Here is a 20,312-nt window from a genome sequence, read left to right on the forward strand (position 1 = left end):
TTACTAAGTAAACCGCATATTCGCTGCTAATTATTGTGCTTTACTCAGGTGAATCACTGTATTCAGAGCCACTGGTTTGCCAGGAGTTAAGATGGCGTCTTCAGCTGTTTTCTTAAAAGCACGCCCTGTAGAGACATGGCAAAAATCAAACCCCAGAAACTCCGCCCTCAGACTCATTTTGACCAATAGATAATCACGGATAGTTCCTAACCTCGTGAAAAGTTAGAGATAGGCGGTGCAACCAATGAGAAGCGAGGAGGCGTGGCCGGCTGCGGCGTACGGAAAAAATGGGGGTGAAGCTGGAGGTCTTTAGGGTAAATATGAGTGCACGTGACTTGGGTATCGCTCTCGCAGGCTTGTGTAAACGTCGATCGTGACGTCATTAAGTTAATCTCTATGTTTTCATTATTACGTTTTTTTGACCCCGGCTGAGGTCACGTTACCGTGTGCGTGGTTCACGGTTTAATGTCACTGTGATAAATGCCCTTTGACGTCCCCTTGTGAACCAAGGGAGGCTTTAATTAAAGGGCACCTGCGTTTAAAATTAGGCCGAACCGTTGTTAGGAAAGGTATTTCAACTGCAATAGTGCTAGCAGCTTTGGTAACAAAAGTGTAGGTGAAAAGTCACACATGACAACATCCTGCTGTGTTGGAGTGCTCTTATGATGTCATATGAGTGGGTCTGTGACTTTTTTCATCATGCATGCCAGCTTTTGCTGAAACACTGAACCCGCGTGATGACGTGGGTATGATGCCCGTTGTATGTGGTCCCTGGTTGGCCCATTACGTAGGCTGCCTTGGGGGAGATCTAAGGTGCTGCGCTCGCGGTGGGCGCAGGTTATCATGCAGAGCGGAGGTGCCTGCCTGCGGTTGCCCGTGGTGGTCCCACAAATCAGGATGGTGGGCTGGACAACCAAAAGTTGTGGCATAAAAGTGTGACTTTACCTTTAAATATGGCCACCGCTACCCTATAGTGGCCGATCATTTTAACCCCATGTGGTGCACAGCATGTATTTTATTTCCATGAAAGAATGAAACCAAGAATACATATTGAGGTCACGGGTTGGTGCAGGGGAGGGGGCAATTGTTGCCCCCTGAGAAAAAAATAACAGGAGTGGGGATAAAGAGGTCCTGAGTCCTGGGCTTCTCCTAATCGCCCTAGTTTTAAGAAGAAGCGGGGGTCACACCGCATTGTGTGGCTGCTCTGTAGTGTTAGCGTGTCTGGTTGTATTAGTGTAAATGTCTGTGTGCGTTTGTGTTTGAATGTCTGCATATGAGGGGTTTCTGTAGAATCCCCCCAGCACAGAGATTTAAAGGGACCACGCAACATTAGAAAGCATTTGCTGGCTGGAATGGCCATTTCAGTCCTTTTGTATCTCCATACGGAGTAGGGTTTACTTTATCGTTTTAATAACAGAGGGCTAAAAAGAAGACTTTCCCTCTAAATACGGAACAAAGTCACCGTGATTCTGTTATCAAAAAGAATCTAGCCGAAGTTACAGGTGAAGCAACCCGTCCCGGCTATAAATCATCACAATTATTATCGATGACATCATCAAAGCAGGGGAAGACATTTAATTATCCTGACAATAAAAAGCATTTATTACATAGAATATTTTATTGCTACAAAATAAAAATGTATTAAATATATGTGTGAGATAAGGCAGAAATAACCGTTAAAGGATTGTAGATGCACCAAACAGATCATTTTCCTGCCCCAAGCTATATGTGTTGGGGTGGCTCGCCAAATGTTGGGGGGGGGGCTAACAAGGCAGGCCACCTATGTGCCTGTGCTTTGCTAACACTGATTGGCTGCGTTAAGCAGCCAGTCAGTGGAGTGAGATCACAAACCGCGGAGGTGGTCTTCTGCTGCAGCTTCTCCCTAAGGTAAGTACCGGGGGGAGGGGGTTGCTTTGCAGTCTTAAGAAAGTGTGAAGTCCGAAATATTCATTATTTTTTTTCAGGAGGCTGGTACTAATTTTGAGCAAATTGAATAAATCCTTCTTGATTCCAGAATGACACCGATGTTTCTCCTTGGATTAGCCGTGTGCTAGAAAAGTACGCAGCCTTTTTTTTGACACCGTCTGTTGGATTTGATAGCACTGCCTGTGTAGTTGGTAAATCCCACAATTTACGCAGCGCTTAATACAATACAAATATTCAAGGGGTCTGACGAGACGAGAATTGACAGACTAAGACAAACCGATACATTAGGTGGAGAGAGCCCGGCTCGCAAACTTACAACTCGTCCTACTGATTGGGGAAGCACTCCCATTGAAATCAATGGGGTTGGTTTCCGCACTTGCACCCCCCAGCATTCCCAGGGTATGTCATGTGAAGGGTGATGTGTTCAGCCGGCGATGCACATCAACATTTAAAGGGACCATTCATAAGATTGTGTGCACCGCAGATTCAACTGTGTAACAACGCTGCCCCCCAGTGGCCAATCATACAGCTACAGCGCTGAGTGGATGCTGAGTTTCATTAGACATTAAAAGCTTCATTCTTAAAAATATATTCACCCTACAAAAAGTCTCACCCTGTATAGTTACATTTATCCAGCGGCAACCTGCACTGAGAGGTGGATGGGAGGCCCAGGAAATAAAAAAAAAAAAAAAAAAGTTCTTCAGCCTACAAAAAAAAAAACAGGGGGCTTCATTCTACTTGTTTCCATGGTGACTGCACCACATTTCGATACAAACAATATATGGAAAAATAATGCTTAATTGATTTTGATCTTTAGACATATGTTTGTATGTGCAATGTTAACTGCATACTGCCTGGTCCATGTGGGGGCCTGACAGGCGTATTTTGGTGGTAAGGAAGTAAGTGGTAAATACAGTGTTTTCACCATAGCGACCAATGCAGTGTTTTTGTAAATGGTTTTAGTTTTATCTCTGTGCTCTTTAGACCTGACCCCCAAAGTATCCGTGCACTCATGCAGCCCGTTACTGGGGGTCCTGCCCGTGCCTAAATGCTGCTTGTTCTATGCCAATGCACCCCCCGTGTTTTTGCCCCCTCAGATGGCCCTGTACCTGTCCTTTCCTGTTACCATGTTCTGGATTTCTAATCAGGCCGAGTACTTTGAGGAGTACGTGGTGAAGCGTAAGGTGAGTGCCTACTCTGTTCTGAGACATGCGTGTGTACAAATTGAGTGATTTAAATCATTTGTCTGCAGTGAGTTCACTAACCTGGTTCTTAACTTCTTTTTTTTCCCCCAGAGACAAATCTTCCCCCCAGAGCGTGAGGACGTGGTAAGGCACACAGGGGCATTGCGTGGGGTGGTGGGGACTGGGAGGGGTATAGCAGTGATGTATTCTGACCTAAAGATGCAGTCCCCCTGACGCAAAACCTAGGGACGGTCACCCTCTCCCCAACTGACCCACTTACACTATGGAGGCTGTGACTGGGGGTACCGTCCTTGATCAGGCCTAGAGCAGCACCCGAGTTAAATACGTCCCTGGGTTATAGTCACGTGAGAAGTATGGTGTAGCTCTAAGATGTACAGTATGTCCTCAAATGACATCACAGATATGCTCTTGGAGCCTGCGACTTTAAGTGAAATGACGTACAACAAAATTCCAGTCTCCCTACCGTCTCCCTGTCTCCTTTCCTCACGGCTCGGCTTCTGATCTTGCATCTTCTTGTCTTCAGACTTCTTTCTTTTGTCTTTATCCTTTTTTCTTAGTGTCTTATTTCTTCCTCTCTGAGTTAGGCCTCCTGGCGCACATCTGCAAAAAGGGCGCAGCAGTCCGGGAACATCCTCTCCCCCGATTGGAGAAATGAGAGAGAGGATTTTCCTGGAAGCTCCGCCCTCTTGCAGATGTGCACCGGGAGGCCTGATTCACGGACCAAGAAAGAAGACGCTACGAAAAGAGGATAAAGACAGAAGAAAGAAGTCTGAAGAACAAGTTTTTCGCTTGGTAGGAATAGACCCTGTCAGAAACGGGCATCGTTACAACTGCTTCTCTTTCTTATCGCGCAGAGGAGGGAAATAGAGGAGCACAGAGAGAAACTAAGAAAAATGAAAGACGAAATGCAGGACAGGATGAAGTAGACTGAAGTTCTTCTCTCTGAGGCTGCTGGGACCGAGCCACTGGTCCTCCTGTACGATCTACCATTATCCCAACACCCCGCTCCCCCGCCGGATCGCATACAGTCGTAATGTTTTGTACAGTTCTAAATTAAAGACTGAATGATTGTTCTTAGGACTGCAGGCGTCTTGAAACAAGGGTACCTTTTTAGTTAACTTCCGGTAGATCACTTAATGTTTCCACTCTCTCCTCCCACATCTTTCTTACTTCCCTTAATAGCAGTTCTACCTACTCTGTTGAAACGACATATAACATCAGCTTCCTTTTTCGGGGCAAGTTTCTCCATCAAACCAGCCAAGAAAGTACCAGGACGCATCGGAGTTGGGTTGGCGGTGCCTGAAACGCTGGATGGGGGACATTCTTCTTCCTCTAAATCCTATTTAGCAAATCACGCCTTGATTTTGATCTCTGAAATTAATGAAATCCCGTCTTGATTTGTTAACAGGGATTTACGGCAAGAAAAATGTCTTGTTTAACCCCTTAAGGACCAGGGCTGTTTTACAATGTTTTCCCATAAACCACCAGAGCCATTTCAGCTCTTTAAATGTATGTAAATTGTATACGAGTAGAACCAATGGGGAAAAATATATTCAATAGCTTGCCCTGTTTTGGAAGCCACCTTATATGGTAGAATTAGTGCATGGTAAGCGTTAAATACCAAAATACCACTATTTCAAATACCATGGCTGTCAAGCATGTATGGTTGATGGGGGTGATTTATATTGACCGGCTTCGAAGATGTCCCACATAGGACATGGGGACAGGAGGACCAGATTCTTGTACTTATTGCCCTATAACTTTCAAAAAAAAAAGCATTGGGTATTTATAAACTCAGGACAAATAGTTAAATCTTTAGTGTTTTTTTTTCATTAGCTTTTGTAGACGAGTAAAAGATTTTTCAAATAAAAGTCAGAAAAAGACCCTTTTGTTTTCTCAATTTTTCACCGTATTTTATACTTTTTTTTTTAATAGTAAATAATATGATACACTCAAAATAATGACATCTAAAGGAAGCCCTTCTTGTACTGAAAGAAACAATATATAACCTTTGCTGGTTCAGTAAACGAGAAAGAAGAAAATGACAGCTGAACAGGAGCAGCGCAGAAATGTTTAAACAGCCATTTTCACAAAGGGTAAAAAAATTGTAACCCAGTCCAGGCACGAAGGAGTTAAAGAGCCGTTTCCGTTATCATACGCATTGCCCCTTTAAACTGAATTCGGCGGCGGACATAAACGGGGCTCCGCGCATAATTAGCGCAGCGCTAAAAGCCACGCCCATCACAGGCAACCTGGGCAGTCTTAGAGCAGAATCCCGCCCATTAAGTGGGGCCACAAGGAGTTGTAAACCCAAGAGATAAAATGAACCATTAACAGTGCCTCTTACACGCAATTCTGCGGAAACAGGGTAACGAACGATCGTAGGTCTCCGACCATTTTGTATTTTCTTTGGTGCTCTGACATACACATCTAAGACAAGTTTTGTCTCCCTCGTAAAACCGGCGTAGTTGTTTCCCCGTTTTAGAACTCGATACGCTAGCCACGCCCTGGAACCTTCTAAGCGTGGAAATAATGACGAACAGCCTTTCTATTGGTCCCCCTTCACCAGTCCCTTATCAACCAAGCTACCGCCCTTTAGCAACGGACTTCCTGCTCCTCCCGTGATGTCACGAGAGCTCCTGGCGTCACAACGCGGAAGTCGCCAAAGTTTTGGGGACCCTAAACTTGCAGCGGTGGCGGGATAGCGCAAGATGGCTCCGTCAGGTCTCAAGGCGGTGGTCGGGGAAAGTAAGTCGTCATTCCTACCGTTCTTCTGGGCGTGTTTGTTTACGCGTGACGTCAAAATACTATTTGTTTTAACGTTATCTCTGTAACAAGCTTGTGTAATGCGTGATTTATATCAGCAGTGATGAAATGATCTGGGCAGCTTTGGACCCTATAGCAACACTGCACTAAAATGCCCATCACCCTCAGCCAACATCTAGCTTTAGTTCAGCAGCTGGATGAAGAGTGCAGCGTGTATTCAATACAGCCCTGCAGGGAAAGCAAGCCAGAGTGGCTGAGATTGATGGGCGTGTGGCTAGCAACGTATTACCTGTAGATCAGAGCTTGTAAAGTGCTGCCCTGCAATATGTACTGTTTATATGTGAGCCTATGAGAATTGGGATTATTATGAAAACCGCATGATGCAGGGCAGCGATGATCATAGCGATACCGTATGGCATTGCTATAAGCATCCTGTTTGAAGGCGATGTCTGCTTACTTACTGGAATGGTAATGTATGTATCTGATGATGATCGCAGTGACATCATATCATGTAAGGCTGTATTACTATACTGAGAGAGTGGTAGATGAGTGGAATTGCCTCCCAGCAGAAGTAGAGGTTAATGCAGTGAATCTAAGGTGTGATGGCCGATTGCTTCCGATCTGCCGTCAGGTTCTATGTATATTGTGTATATGGTTCTAGCGCTCGCGTAAAAGGCGGGCCCCGATTAAATTGTGCGTCGCTGGTCTGGGCTAACGAGGTGTTCCTGATGTGTCATGTGACTAGGATCGATGTGTCATGTGACTAGGAATCCCAGCTGTTCGCAGAACCTGTATTGAAACAATCTGACAAGGGGCTTCGCCGGCCCAGAGGGTCCCTCCTGCAAGGACTGAGTCGGCCCTGAGCGATGTATATGGATGTTCGGCTTACTGCGCGCTGACACGTAAAACGCTTACACATAAGAAGCTGCGTGTAACAGTACATTCATTGTATGAAAGCAAGGAAGAATACACGTAAAGTACTTTGGGAGAAGCTGCAGCACACCACTCCCTCTGCTGTCTTTTTTTGTCAGTCTTGGCCAATCGCTGGCAAGAAATTGTTCCTATTGGAGTTCCTTAGAGCGCTTTGTGTTCTCATGGGGTTCTTGTCAGGCCCCCTGGGGCTCTTGTCAGGCCCCCTGGGGCTCTCGAGCTGCTGCGGCAAGTGAGGTATATATTCAGCCGGTGGGGTGGGGGGGCTCTGCTGATTTTGTTTAGACTCGGATGTTTTTACTACATGCAGATCGGGACAGACGCTCTTCAGTTACCGGGGTTTGCAAATAAGGCTCGTTAGTCTGAGCTCCCGCTGAAGTTAATGGGCGTAGCGGCAGCCAATCACATGCTTGCTATCTGGGCACATGATGTTTAGCTCGGCGCCCGCTCCCAAGAAGCGTACTCACGAATGCTTCCTGTCCTCAGTAGAGGCGGCTGGGGGAGGAGTTAATCCAGACGCCAGTCTATTCAGCGCGTCTAATCTGCCCATTTCTCGTGATGTAAAGACTCGAGCCTGAATCGGTCCTCGGTCTTAGATCCATCTGCCATACGCCTATCCCATGCATGTTTAAATTCTCTTACGGTGTTAACCTCTACCACGCTGGGAGGCTGCTCCATTTATCTACGGTCCTTTAAGTGTATGAAACAAAATAGCCTCGCAAAAGACATTCCGTGATGCATTTAGCATAAAAACAGGGCTGACATTTTCGAGGCCCGTGTGCACTTATCTGCCTTTCTTCCTGTACTTACTGATAAAAAATGACATATATTTTAAACACGTGATGAGATAATCTTCCAGCACAGCGACCATCGCAGGATTTCCCCCAACTGCCAGAAGCGCCCGCGCAGGACTTCCTCTCTCTCTCTCTTATCAGCGCAGAAGCAGCTGTTTTGTCCAAACCACGGGGAAAGTGTAATTGTCTGAATGTAGCGAGTTTTGGTGATCCCCCTGCGTAGCGTCTGAAAGCGGCGTATTCATTTTATTTAATTTTGAGAATATTTTCTATTTGACACTGATTCACGTAAGCGGGACTTGTCCTCAAGAACTATTCTTACCCATTGACGTCGGTATTGTGCTATGACATCATGTCGTGACGCTGCATCCAGATCCCGCCCACTTTCTGCACGTTCTCTTCCGGAATCCAAGGCTCCATAGACATTGATCAAGAAAAGACACTGCTGATTTGTATGCAAGAGATGTGTTATTTGCTAAGAGCTCAATCGTTATTTTTTTCCTCCCCACAGAAATCCTGAATGGGGTGATCTCCAGTGTCAAGAAAGATGGGGAGTGGAAGGTGAGACACGCGGAGTGATGGGGGCCGAGCAGGTGTAATGATATATTTTATAATATAATTGGTTTTTCGATTTCATATTGTATATATGCGTTTAACAAAAGTCTGCGTGGCGGGTTTAACCCTGAATGTGCTGATGTCAGGGGGTCGACCTCCTGGGAGAACAAGCAGTAATACCAAAGGTCTATGGAGAGAAGCAGAAGCTCCAAAGTGCACCTAAAATGAATATGTAACTTTGTCTAAAACTACAGGGTCAGAATCCTCGATGTAATGTGGGGAGGCTTTACTATACCAAGAGGGTGGTAGATAAATGGAACAGTCTCCCATCAGAAGTGGTAGAGCCTAAAAGAGTGAGGAAAATGAACCATGCATGGGATAGGCAGACGGCTCCTGAATCTAAGACGGGACGGACGGCGGATTAAGGTCTAAATCTTCACATCAGGATGGGATGAGCGGGTTAGAATCACCAAACTGGTCTTATCCGCCGTCAGATTCTGTGTTGTACTTCAGCGAGATGCGGGAGATTATTGCTTTTAGTAAAGGAAATTGCTTCATTAAGATTAAAAGAAAAAAGGAAACCGCTGTGGTATTTCATAGAAGCGGTAAATATAATGAAGTATAGAAACTAAAAGATATATACAAAGCCACGCCTGTCGTGCCAAATATCATTATTCCACGCGCCGAAGTGCGCACACACGGGAGAATCACACAATTAGGAAACAAAAAGGGGAGAAAGGAGAGAAGGAGGGGAAGAGACCTCCACAAATATATTGCCGTAGATGTTTAAACATAGAGGTTCTATGGCTTCCTGCCATAACCCTCGTCCTCGTTGTTCCAAATCTGGTGGGGTGTGGGGGGATTTTCCTGGTTGAATATCCCGAATTACTAAGTACGTTAATAGAATGGTTAAGAAAGAGGCAGCTGCGGTTTAACGTTGATAAATGTAAAATAATGCACTTGGGATGTAAATATCCCAAGACAGGAAATAGTAATAAAAATAGACCCCCCCCCATGGCATGTGCTCCAATAATCCTCCGGCCAATTGGAATAAACAAGGAAAATCAAACATTTTTCGGGGTGTAAATTCTGTTGAAAATTTCCGATTGCATGTTTTCAGCGTGTTGGTTTTGTAGCTTTTTGTAGGTCCCGTTGCTTGGCTGAATGTGTCAAATGAATGTCTAATCTGGCTTTTAGTGTCATATTTGCCATCTTGTCTCCTCTAGGTCCTGCTCGTGGATCATACCAGTATGCGAATACTGTCGTCGTGCTGCAAGATGTCGGACATTTTGGATGAGGGCATCACGAGTAAGTCTGTGGATTTGACATCGTCAGACACCATTGTCATTAACGCTGCTAACACAAGAGGCAACCAGACAGAGCCGGGAGCTGGAGGAGTACAATGTTACATGGAAACGGGAAGCCTCGGCCATGAAAAGGGGGGGTGTAATAAAGGGGGTAACTGCTTGGATCACAGTGACATCATAGCTTTAAAGACCTTTACAATAAGCGGCCAAATCACTCATTGCAGAGTTCTTAAAAATGGGCATATAAAGTGTTAAAAATGTTAACATACTGGTTACCGGCAATGAAACGTGTTAACGCTGTGATGTGGGGGACATTGGGCTATAAAAGCAGATAGCGCTAACTCATAGACCTGTACGGCAACTATGGGTCATCTGATATTTAACAAAATAAATCACAATCTGTTAAAACGGATATTTTCTTATTTACTTTTTTTTTTTTTGTGTTTGCCAACGCTTAAGTCGTGGAAGATGTTAATAAGCGGAGAGAACCCATCCCCAGCCTGGAAGCTATTTATCTCATCACTCCCAGCGAAAAGGTATGAAAAGAATGTTTTTTGTGTTGGCCTTATCACCATGGAAACGAATGGAATCTTTGTGGTGATTGGACTAGTGTACGTGTTGCTATGGTGATAACACCGGTTTTCAGACTGAATCAAAAACGTATAATGTGGTAAGAACTGTACGGTGTGCTTCGAAGACTGGACCTGTAATCATCTTCTTCTTTTCTTCTCCCGATATTCCTTTTCCTTTCTCCTCCTTTGCCTTCCCTTCTCTCCCTGCTGTCTCCCTCCCTTCTCTCCCTGCTGTCTCCCTCCCTTCTCTCCCTGCTGTCTCCCTCCCTTCTCTCCCTGCTGTCTCCCTCCCTTCTCTCCCTCCAGTCTGATGAAAGCCGTTTCTCTTCCTCTCCGCTTCTTCTCTCTTTTGGATTGATGAAGAGCCGCCAGTGAGTTCCTCTTTATCCCTAACTTTGTCATCTGCAAATAAATAGATGCTTAAAAGCTACGTGTAAAGCGGTTCCTGGTGGGAGCAGACCAATCAGCTGGATCCGATTATTGGTTTCCATGGTGATTGCCCCACGGTTGCTTTTGACACATAATCCTCATTTTGTCCGTGATCCTAAACTGTGACATAAGTTCCACTCAGCGAGTAAAAAGCTCTCTATGCTGGCAGCATGCCCCCCCCACCACCACCACCACCACCACCACCTTTGCTGGTCATGAACAAAAGTCCTCTACAGATGCATCTGCCCTGCTTTAAGTTAATTAGCACTTATCTTCAGTTACCCCAGCAGGTCAGGGATGTCGGGCATCTGCCGGAGGTTGGCGAGCCCGATGGCAATGCCCTGCTCCACCTGACCTGCCCCTAGGGCCGGGGAACAAGACGAAGCAGAGCAGCTCCTGCGCTTGGAGGTCCATGAATGCCTCTTTATGGACCAGAGGCCGTGCTGGGCCATCGTGTCCCTATGGAGAATTACTTGATTTGTTGAAAAATAAAACTAATAAAGTTTAAATTATGCCAACTCGGGGGGAAAATTGGTTCTTTTTACAACAAGGCCAATGATCTTGTTAGTATTGGGGCAATTTGAACCCAACAGGCAGAATTACTGTAAACCCTGCAGCCTTCTTTTGCTTTCATTTCTTTTTTCTCGCCCCGTTTCTGTAAATGATGTGAAGCCTGGGCGCAGGACGTGATTTGTGGCTTAATTGGATGACGTTTCTTTCCCCTCCAGTCCGTTCGCGCTCTTATATCCGATTTCAAAGACCCCTGTACACCGTTATACAGAGCCGCCCATATATTCTTCACAGACAGTAAGTACCGCGCGGGGGCCGGGTGCGTCTAGAGCGGACTAGGGATTGGGAAGAGAACCCCTAGGACGTACCTACAATGAGTAGAACCCCAGGAATATTTCACGTGGTGGTGAATGCACAGCATCGTTTTATAACGGGAACAAAACCAGAAGTGGAAGAATAGTGGAGGCTTTTCTTGGAGATAAGACTATCGTTTGGAAAGGATAAGGGGGCGCGATATGGTTTTAATAGATGTTTTGGGGCTTATTCGCTAAAGGGAGAGTTGTGATTTCAGCTCCCTTGACGTCACGATACGTTACCAAGAGTCTGGGCTTGGTGTCGGGGCAGGACATGGAGTGGATTGTACAGCGCTGTGTCTGTGGGACAGGTCATGGGGTGGGATACAGAGACGACCACTGGTAAACCAAGTCACTTTACTGTCTCTCTCTTCCCAGCTTGCCCCGAGCCGTTGTTTAATGAGCTGGGAAAGTCAAGAGTGCCCAAAATGATTAAAACCTTGAAAGAAATCAATCTGGCGTTCCTTCCTTACGAGTCACAGGTGAGCTACGCACGCATACCCACAACCAAAGCTAAAAACAATACACACACAGATATATACATAATATTCCGATTACATGGTAAGCGCTGCGGCACTGTTGATGCAGACATCTGCCACCAAGTTGTATAGACTTCTTATGATGACGCATATGTGCCTCCGGTTTGTTCGGGTAGCGTATAGACGGAGCAGCTGTGGAGGTTGACTAATCTCGATGTTGCCCGTTAGGTCTACTGCTTGGACGCGCAGGAGTCCTTTCACACCCTCTTCAGCCCGCACGGGAAGCCCGAGCGGACCAAATGCCTGGAGATGCTGGCGGAGCAGATTGCCACCTTGTGCGAAACCCTCAAAGAGTACCCTGCAGTCCGATACCGCAGGTGAGCGAGAACGTTGTAGTGGTGGACTTCATTCCACGTGTCCTCAGCTGGTCTTTTGGGGGATTGGAAGACCATTCTGTGTTCTATGCTTTGGTTTCCTTAGCAAATGTCATCCTTGTCATGCTTTCTGGTGTAAGAAACTGATTCCTTTTGTTTCCTTTCCTAGTGGGTACGAGGACAATGCCACCCTCGCTCACATGGTGTTGGACCGGCTCAACGCGTTCAAAGCTGATAACCCCAGCATGGGGGAGGTGAGACCTCTGGGGCATATAGAAAAATAGTGGGTTACTCCATCACCTTGGAAATGCTTGTAGCTTTGGGAGTAGAGTTTGAATATGCCCCCCATACGTACTTATCTACTATTCCATTTGTTTATTTAACCCTATCCCTATCCCCTTCATTATATCTTTCCCCATTACATGATGGGGAATGAGCGTTAAAAAGACACCTGCTTCAAATGAAAATATCAGATGAGAAATCAGATTTCTCCTTTAAACAGCCATGTTTAGTGTCGCATGTCGGCGTGGCTATTATATTTGACATCCTCTGTATGTAGTGACTTTCAGACCGTTATCGTTCTTCTATCCCTCAGGGCCCGGACAAGTCTCGTTCCCAGCTTCTAATCGTGGATCGCGGGTATGACCCTGTCTCTCCCGTTCTTCACGAGCTCACCCTCCAGGCCATGGCTTATGACCTCCTGGACATCAAGCAAGACATATACCAGTAAGTACTCCAGCTCATCTATATGAAATCATTTGGTGTAAACCAAGCCGTATCCTAAAATTTAGGGCACTAAACTAGTGAGCAGAAAAGCCCCACATATATGTACATTTTGGATTATTTGTCCGCTTTGGCCGTCTAATTCCCCCAGCAGTACACGTATTGAGGGTCTTCTCAGATGAGCCCACCTGGCCAGCTACATATCTTCCATGGAGGGCCTTTAATCCCTAGAGTATCATCTGTCCCTCTTTCCAAGTTCTCTCTTATTTTTCCTTTCTCGCTGCACGCACCATCACCCTCTTCTTTGACTTTTTTTCTCTTTTTAGTTTCCTGTCTTCTAACCCTCCTTTCTCCGCAAGTCCCGGTCTGTTAACTAAGCCCCAGTCGCTCTCTTTCCAAGCTATGAGACAACTGGCATTGCCGAGTCGCGGGAGAAGCAGGTCCTTCTGGATGAAGATGATGACCTCTGGGTGGAACTTCGTCACATGCATATCGCCGACGTGTCCAAGTAAGTGATTTTTGTTCAGCTGGCAACATAAAGTCAAAGGCTCCCTCCTTTTAAACCACATCCTATACGCGTTCCTGTGGGATGCGGAGCCGACCTGTAACCCCAAGTCTTATCTTACAGGAAGGTAACGGAACTTCTGAGATCTTTCTGTGAAAGCAAAAGAATGACTACAGACAAGGTACGTCACCAGGTTCTTATACCTTTTAAATATATATGTATACATACACACACACACACACTCGTCTTAAATGCATAGCGTGTCACATGTCGGCCCTAACGTATTGGAGAATTGCTTTGGGAGTGCGTTCTAACTATAGGTTGGGCGCCTGCTCCGGTATCCGTTCAATAAACCCGTCTGTGATAATAATAGACTGGAAGGGCAGGTAGGGCATGTTTATTTAGAGTATCGTGGACAAACCTGTGATGGTGATAACCCGTGTTTATAGAAGACTAGACAGGTTATTTCACACCGCTAGCGGGGGCATGGGGGGAAAAAAACAACATTGGAACCCATTAACCCCTTCAATCCCAGGGGTTTTTGGTACCTCAAGTCCTGGAGCAATTTTGCCATTTTTGCGCTATGTCGTGTTTGTTTGGTTTTTTTTTTGTTTTTTTTTTATTTTAATGCTTAGAGGTCCTTGAACTTGTTATTAATGCCAGTGATGTCACAATGGCATCACTTAGCTTACTTTATTTATTTATTTTTTAATTTATTGTATTTTAGTGATTTTTTTTTTTTTTTTATTTATTTATTTTTTTAATTTCTAAATCACTAGCAATTTTTTTTCTTCGTTTCTTTTTTCAGCATGGGAGGAGGGTAAGAAACATGGTTTCTCTCTCCTCCCCGCGATCCCCCCCTGCACCGATCACATTGTGATCCCTATGCAAGTCCCCACAGACGTGCATAGAGATCAGTGTCCGTCCCTCATCGGAGCGATCTTTACGGACCCTGCAGGGGATATCCTCTCCTCCGATGACCTTCCAGGTGACGTCAGCAGTGACGTGACCTGGAAGGGAATGCCCGATTAAATCAGGTGAAATGGAAGGAAAATAAAAGCACTTTATATAGCGTGTGTTTTTAAGGGGGTTGCACAGAAATGCTTGTAATCAGAGAACAGGCTGTTTCTTTGTGATCCGTGGTAATATTGGGGCTTTTGAGAAATTTCGTTCCCCATTTTTTCTTTTATGCAGGGTTTTCTTTTGTAATCGGTGTCTTCTGCAATTAGCCGGTTCTTTCAACATTGTGGTTTACATGCCAATCGTTTTTTTAAAGAAACACAAACATTTATGAACTACTGCATTTACTACACTTCTTTCAAAGTTTAAACATTTTTCTAGCTTTCTTTGTTCATCTTTTTAAAGAAATGGTATCCAGCCCATTCTCGAATGTATCACTTAAATGTAATAATGCCATCTCTATTGGTAGTAAATTCCCCATCTTTTTTACTGTTTAAAACCATTTTAGTGATCTCAAGGGATGACCCCATGTTCTCTGTATCGTAAACGGATCCAAAAGAGTTGTTCACATTGTCCTTGGGCATGTTTGTATAATAATACCATATCTCCATCCCCAAATTCATCTTTTGCTGTCCAAATCGGGAGTGACATGGACCACAAAAATATTTTTCTGGTTATTTAGTGAAAACAAACACTAGAGTTGATTCAGTGATCCCCAAAGTGCTCGTTTCATATAATCTTAAGCAGTTTGCATGAATACATACAACACGGGTGTTTACCCTGGGGGATCAAATCAGCGCAACTTGCCTCCACTCATCTGAAGAATAAAGTATAGGCGACCTTGCTGATGCGTTCCTGGTGTTTTGGTTTCCCCCCCAGGCCAACATAAAAGATTTATCCCAGATCCTGAAGAAGATGCCTCAGTACCAGAAGGAATTGAATAAGGTAACGAGTGAAATAATGAGTGTGTATGGGAGACAGAATGAAAAGAAGGGGGTTGTATTACTGCTTGGCATCTGTACAGTGGCATTAACATTGCATGGGTGGTGATAATAATGTATAGAGAGTGGGGGTGGGGAGTAAAGATGCAGTGCAGGACAAGGAATGAGTAATACAGATGATGGGGCTGTAGAATTTGGGGGAAGTTAGTATACATATAAGATAGAGGGATTTCTGCCACCATCATATGAGACATGGGGATGTGTTATGATGCATACGAGGTAGAGGACAATGTATACGTTATCACTTTTTTATTTGAGTCATTAAAGCTCCTAAGGAGTGCATTCTAATGTGCTGTGGGTGACATTACCTTCTCTTCTTCTCTCCAGTATTCCACACACCTTAACCTGGCTGAAGACTGCATGAAGCGTTTCAAGGGCACCGTAGAGAAGCTGTGTGCGGTGGAGCAGGTGAGACCCACCTATAGATGCACCCCTGTCTGCAAGAATACCTCCATGACGCCTAAAATCAGCTTCTTTATTTGGTGGACCCATCAGTCTGACATATATAATTACAGGGGGCTATGGAATTAGAGGTTCTCCTCGACAGGAAAAAAATACCCCCCCCATATTAAAATAGGTTGTTGTTTGTTAAAATGACATAAAGAGACGGTAACCATAAACCGTGACCTTCTTTTCAATTGTGGACTCATTTGCACTTGTTGGTAGTCTTGCTTGGGAGGATATTTTGACCCTGGGCTCGCTTGGTTATTTTGTTGTGTCCACTTCTTGTCTGACCAACTCGGCAGCCACAAGTACTAAACACAATGTAGCGCTGGTGGTGTGTCATTTGTATCCCAAATCAAGCATTGTGTGACTACTATATGTGTATTTATTTGTGAACATGAATATCGTTCCTGTCGCCATAGGACTTGGCCATGGGCTCAGACGCTGAAGGCGAAAAATTGAAGGATCCTATGAAAATTATTGTTCCGGTCTTACTTGATCCCAGTGTCAAGCCTTACGACAAAATCCGTATTATCCTACTCTATATCTATCTGAAGAACGGTAAGAATGCCCACTGGAAGAATGCGTGTGTGTGCTTAGTACATGGTACAGAATCGTATGAAAGAATGGTTTCCCAACTGCTGTTGTCTGAAGCAGAAGTAGGCACACGTCTCTAGCTTTTAGTAACCAGAGACATATTTAGAAGACGGTCTGATGTTTTCTTTTTTTTTTTTTTATTTATTTTAGAGGGTTGTTATTACTTTTTGGGAGCCCTGTCTACTGTCACAAGTCTCTCTCTCTTCTTCATGTAATGCATGGGCGTTTGCTACCTACTTTTCTCTGTGTTATTCTGCTAATAATTCAGCAAATTGTTTTGTCTTTTGAAACTGTTGCCACAAAGCCTCACCCCTTACTGTTTACTTACTGTACATAACAGAAACACCAGATGTACAAAGGAATACACCTTTTTTTTGGGGGGGGGGCTTTTTAGTCAAAGAAATCAATCGCCCTTGTCTCCCTTTCCTGTTAGCTGTAATATATAGACCGTGCCATGCATAAGCCATTAGCTAAAGGTACTATAAAAATAAACAAACATGGCAGAAAACTGTGTAAAAATACAACTATTTAGCATTTTTGTTGATATTTCCCATAACGTGTGTGTGTGGTCCTTCTCTCCTTTTTATATAAATATATATATATATATATATATATATATATATATATATATATATATATATATATATATATATTTGTTTTCCTTGTCACTTGTTTTATAACGGTGGCAGCAATATGAAATAGTAATTATTTTATAGCTTTTTTTTTTGTGATGGGTCTTACTGGATCACTAAAATGTTCATCTGGTTGGTGATTTGATGAGAAATGGGGATTGAAACAAAAAAATAAATACCATTTTTATTGGAACCTGTGATTAAAGTCATAAGGGGAAGAGTACCTCGGATGAATCTGTTTCTGCATTCAAGGTGCACAGCTTAGATTTTTAGGAGATTAGGTGCTGTTGTCTGAAACAGAAGTAGGCACACGTCTCTAGCTTTTAGTAACCAGAGACATTTTTTTTTGTTGTTGTTTTTTTTTTTTAATTATTTATTTTAGGGGCCAGGGAATAGCCTCGGTTGTTATTACTTTTTAGGAGCCTTGTCTACTGTCACAAGTCTTTAACACATCACTAGAGTAGCCTCTCTCCTTCATGTAATGCATGGGCGTTTGCTACCAACTTTAATTAGAAACGGGATTGAAACATAAAATGAAAGCCATTTTTATTGGAACCTGTGATTAAATTCATAAGGGAGAGAGTACCTCGGATGAATCAGTTTCTACATTCAAGGTGCACAGCTTCGATTGTTAGGACATTAGGTGAGGAAGAGCGCAGATAACTGTTTGCGTGTCCACGTTGCAGGTATCACAGAAGAAAACCTTGCTAAACTGATCCAGCACGCCAACATCCAGAGTGACAGCAACATTATACGAAACCTACAGCACTTGGGAGCCCGCGTGATAACAGGGGTAAGAGGTCCACATTTCCTTCCGAAAGACAAAAAAATATGGGATATGTACACAAGGTTCCTTCGTAAACAAATGGAGAATCCCGTGCAGCTATGTCCAGAAGCACTCATACTCCGATGAGTGCGCAATAAGATATCAATTCAGGAAAAGGGATGTTGTAAGTGAATCCACGCGTTTAATAAGTGTGACGACGGACAAGGTGGAAGTTTCGGGGTACACACACCCCTTTATCAATGTGCACCTACCGCCAGGGTAGCAAATAAAATAAGTTAATTGGAACGAAAATCCTAGACTGCATGACTGTACACAGCAGGGTATGTATTCACTTACATTGTTAATATTACCTTACAGCAACCTGCTCATAATAAACCCGACAGAAAGGTCCGTGCGGAGTCCACCTATCAGTTGTCTCGCTGGATGCCGGCTCTAAGAGACATCATGGAGGTAACATAAAAAAGATATCTAGGCACAGCATGAAATAAATTTTGGGCAATGCCCGGCACAGGCCGTCTGTAAATATATGCTCCTCCTGTAACACGTGATATGTACATACATGTCCTTTTTCTCCCAATTACATGCAGGACGCTATTGATGATAAGTTGGATAAAAAGCAATGGCCGTTTGTTTCAGAACCAGTTACTCAAGTAGGAGCTTCTCAGAGTGTGGTCAGGTGAGACATCTTACCACGCAGTTGCTGTTTTGTACATAAACCCCCCTTTTTTTTTTTTTAATTTTTTTTTTTTGTGTCCGGATCTGGAGACATTGGGAGTTGTGTATAAAAAGTCATATGCAGAGGCGTAGTGTGTAAAAGTACTACTTCACGGAGAGTGTGGTAGATACCTGGAATAGCCTTCCAGTGAAAAGGTTACATTAATTATGAAAATTGCTTTTAAAGAGACACTACCCGTTTAAAATGAATATTTCCTCATTTAATCCTTCAAAATGTGTCTTTTTAGTGCTCGATTTGGCCATTGGCACAAAACACGCAGTGCTGCAGAGTATCGTTCCGGCCCACGGCTTCTAGTTTATGTCCTAGGAGGTGTTTCAATGTCTGAAATGAGGACTGCCTATGAGGTCACCAAAGCTACCGACTCCAAATGGGAGGTTTTGATTGGTTAGTACCCTTTTCCGTGCCCCTATTTTGTCTTGTGTCAATTCCTTTCTCTCCAATGTTTATTTATTTTTTTTCACTTTTCTGTGCTTTTTCACTTTTTTTTTTTGTTCCCGTTTTCAGTATTGTTTGTTTTCTCACCTTGTCCGTCTGTTTTGCAGGATCCACTCACGTCCTTACACCCACTATATTCCTGAATGGTCTGAAAACTCTGGATCAGCCTCTTTCAGCCACCAATGGTGAATGAAAGGCTTCATTCACTCGCCCTCAGCGTTGTTACCACTGATGACACTCCTTAGACTGTCCAAAACCAGCGCTTGATGCTGAACAGTCTCCTCTGGCTCGTTCTTCCGATTTTCCGATTTGTGGCAATCTGTCCTCCTTTCTCTGTCACTGGAACCAAAATCAACCATATAATTTATTTTTTTTTGAAATTGTAGAGGAACAAATTGTCTATTCTATGAATGACAGATGAAGCTCAATCTGCGAATGGGGAACCCGATTAAGATTCTGATTTATATGCAGCGTTATTACGTTAACATCATGTTATATCCAAGTACAAAATCTTAAAATAGCTTATAAAATATTTGTTACATTTTGCTACAAAAACTATTTTTTTTTAATAATTGTTATAAAATGACTGCAATGCTGTATTTTGGCGTTTATTCTTGTGCCTAAATCTGAACTTTTCCAAAAATTACATTCATTTGCCTGATCCATTTCAAAAATTCTTTTACTAGAATACCGAAACATTATAACAAACTACATTGGATGGATCAACGTAAGCAAAAAAAAAATCTTTTAAAAAGTCCCCACAAAATTGTGTTTTGTGTTGTCGGTTCCCTCTTGTAGTCTAAACCGCTTCCTGTAGCATGGAAGAGGGGTAAGCCTGGCTGTCCGGCAATCTTTCATATGCCATGAACTAGGGGTCCTTGAATAAACGACAAGTTAACATTCTGTTTCCCAAAGACGTAATGTAACTCGTCACACGAGAGCGCAGAATTGGCAGTTTAAGAAAGAAAAACCATGATATTTTGCATAGGGTGTTAGATCTACTAAATGAAGTGTCTCAGATTGGGTAGAAAGAGCCAGCATGAGAAGAAGAGTTCCTGTCTGCCTTTGCCTCAGGGAGATAGGGCTAATGAAGACGTTCCATTGAGCTTTCCCTGCTCCATGGGCTACTTTCTCCCCACCAGCCACTCTCTCTTCCTTTTTAACCATCTACATCCAAGTTTCCCTCTTTAGGGAATCTGCAGAGCTTTAAGCGAAGATGGGTGCAGCTCACTCACTAACATCATTATTTAGAGCATGGACTAATGATCTAATCATGTAACAACTCTATAAGA

The 20,312-nt window shown here is 43.8% G+C and overlaps 2 protein-coding genes across 2 annotated transcripts; both read left to right on the forward strand.

The window, feature by feature from the left end:
• The first annotated feature begins 231 nt into the window (after positions 1 to 231).
• LOC128491990 (protein PET100 homolog, mitochondrial) lies at positions 232 to 4,204 on the forward strand. The gene is made up of 4 exons (XM_053464401.1): positions 232 to 314; positions 3,024 to 3,110; positions 3,222 to 3,254; positions 3,986 to 4,204. Exons 1-4 carry the CDS (start codon positions 288 to 290, stop codon positions 4,055 to 4,057), a joined length of 219 nt encoding a protein of 72 aa, XP_053320376.1. The 5' UTR covers positions 232 to 287; the 3' UTR covers positions 4,058 to 4,204.
• A 1,527-nt stretch (positions 4,205 to 5,731) lies between these two features.
• STXBP2 (syntaxin binding protein 2) lies at positions 5,732 to 20,102 on the forward strand. The gene is made up of 19 exons (XM_053464393.1): positions 5,732 to 5,879; positions 8,133 to 8,182; positions 9,403 to 9,484; positions 9,943 to 10,019; positions 11,213 to 11,291; positions 11,726 to 11,829; positions 12,055 to 12,203; positions 12,370 to 12,454; positions 12,796 to 12,926; positions 13,324 to 13,431; positions 13,552 to 13,609; positions 15,268 to 15,333; positions 15,717 to 15,797; positions 16,256 to 16,394; positions 17,749 to 17,855; positions 18,207 to 18,299; positions 18,437 to 18,525; positions 18,812 to 18,969; positions 19,128 to 20,102. Exons 1-19 carry the CDS (start codon positions 5,843 to 5,845, stop codon positions 19,211 to 19,213), a joined length of 1,779 nt encoding a protein of 592 aa, XP_053320368.1. The 5' UTR covers positions 5,732 to 5,842; the 3' UTR covers positions 19,214 to 20,102.
• The last annotated feature ends 210 nt before the right edge of the window (positions 20,103 to 20,312 follow it).

The sequence above is a fragment of the Spea bombifrons genome, chromosome 4 (assembly GCF_027358695.1).
Source record: "Spea bombifrons isolate aSpeBom1 chromosome 4, aSpeBom1.2.pri, whole genome shotgun sequence".
Classification (NCBI taxonomy): domain Eukaryota; kingdom Metazoa; phylum Chordata; class Amphibia; order Anura; family Pelobatidae; genus Spea; species Spea bombifrons.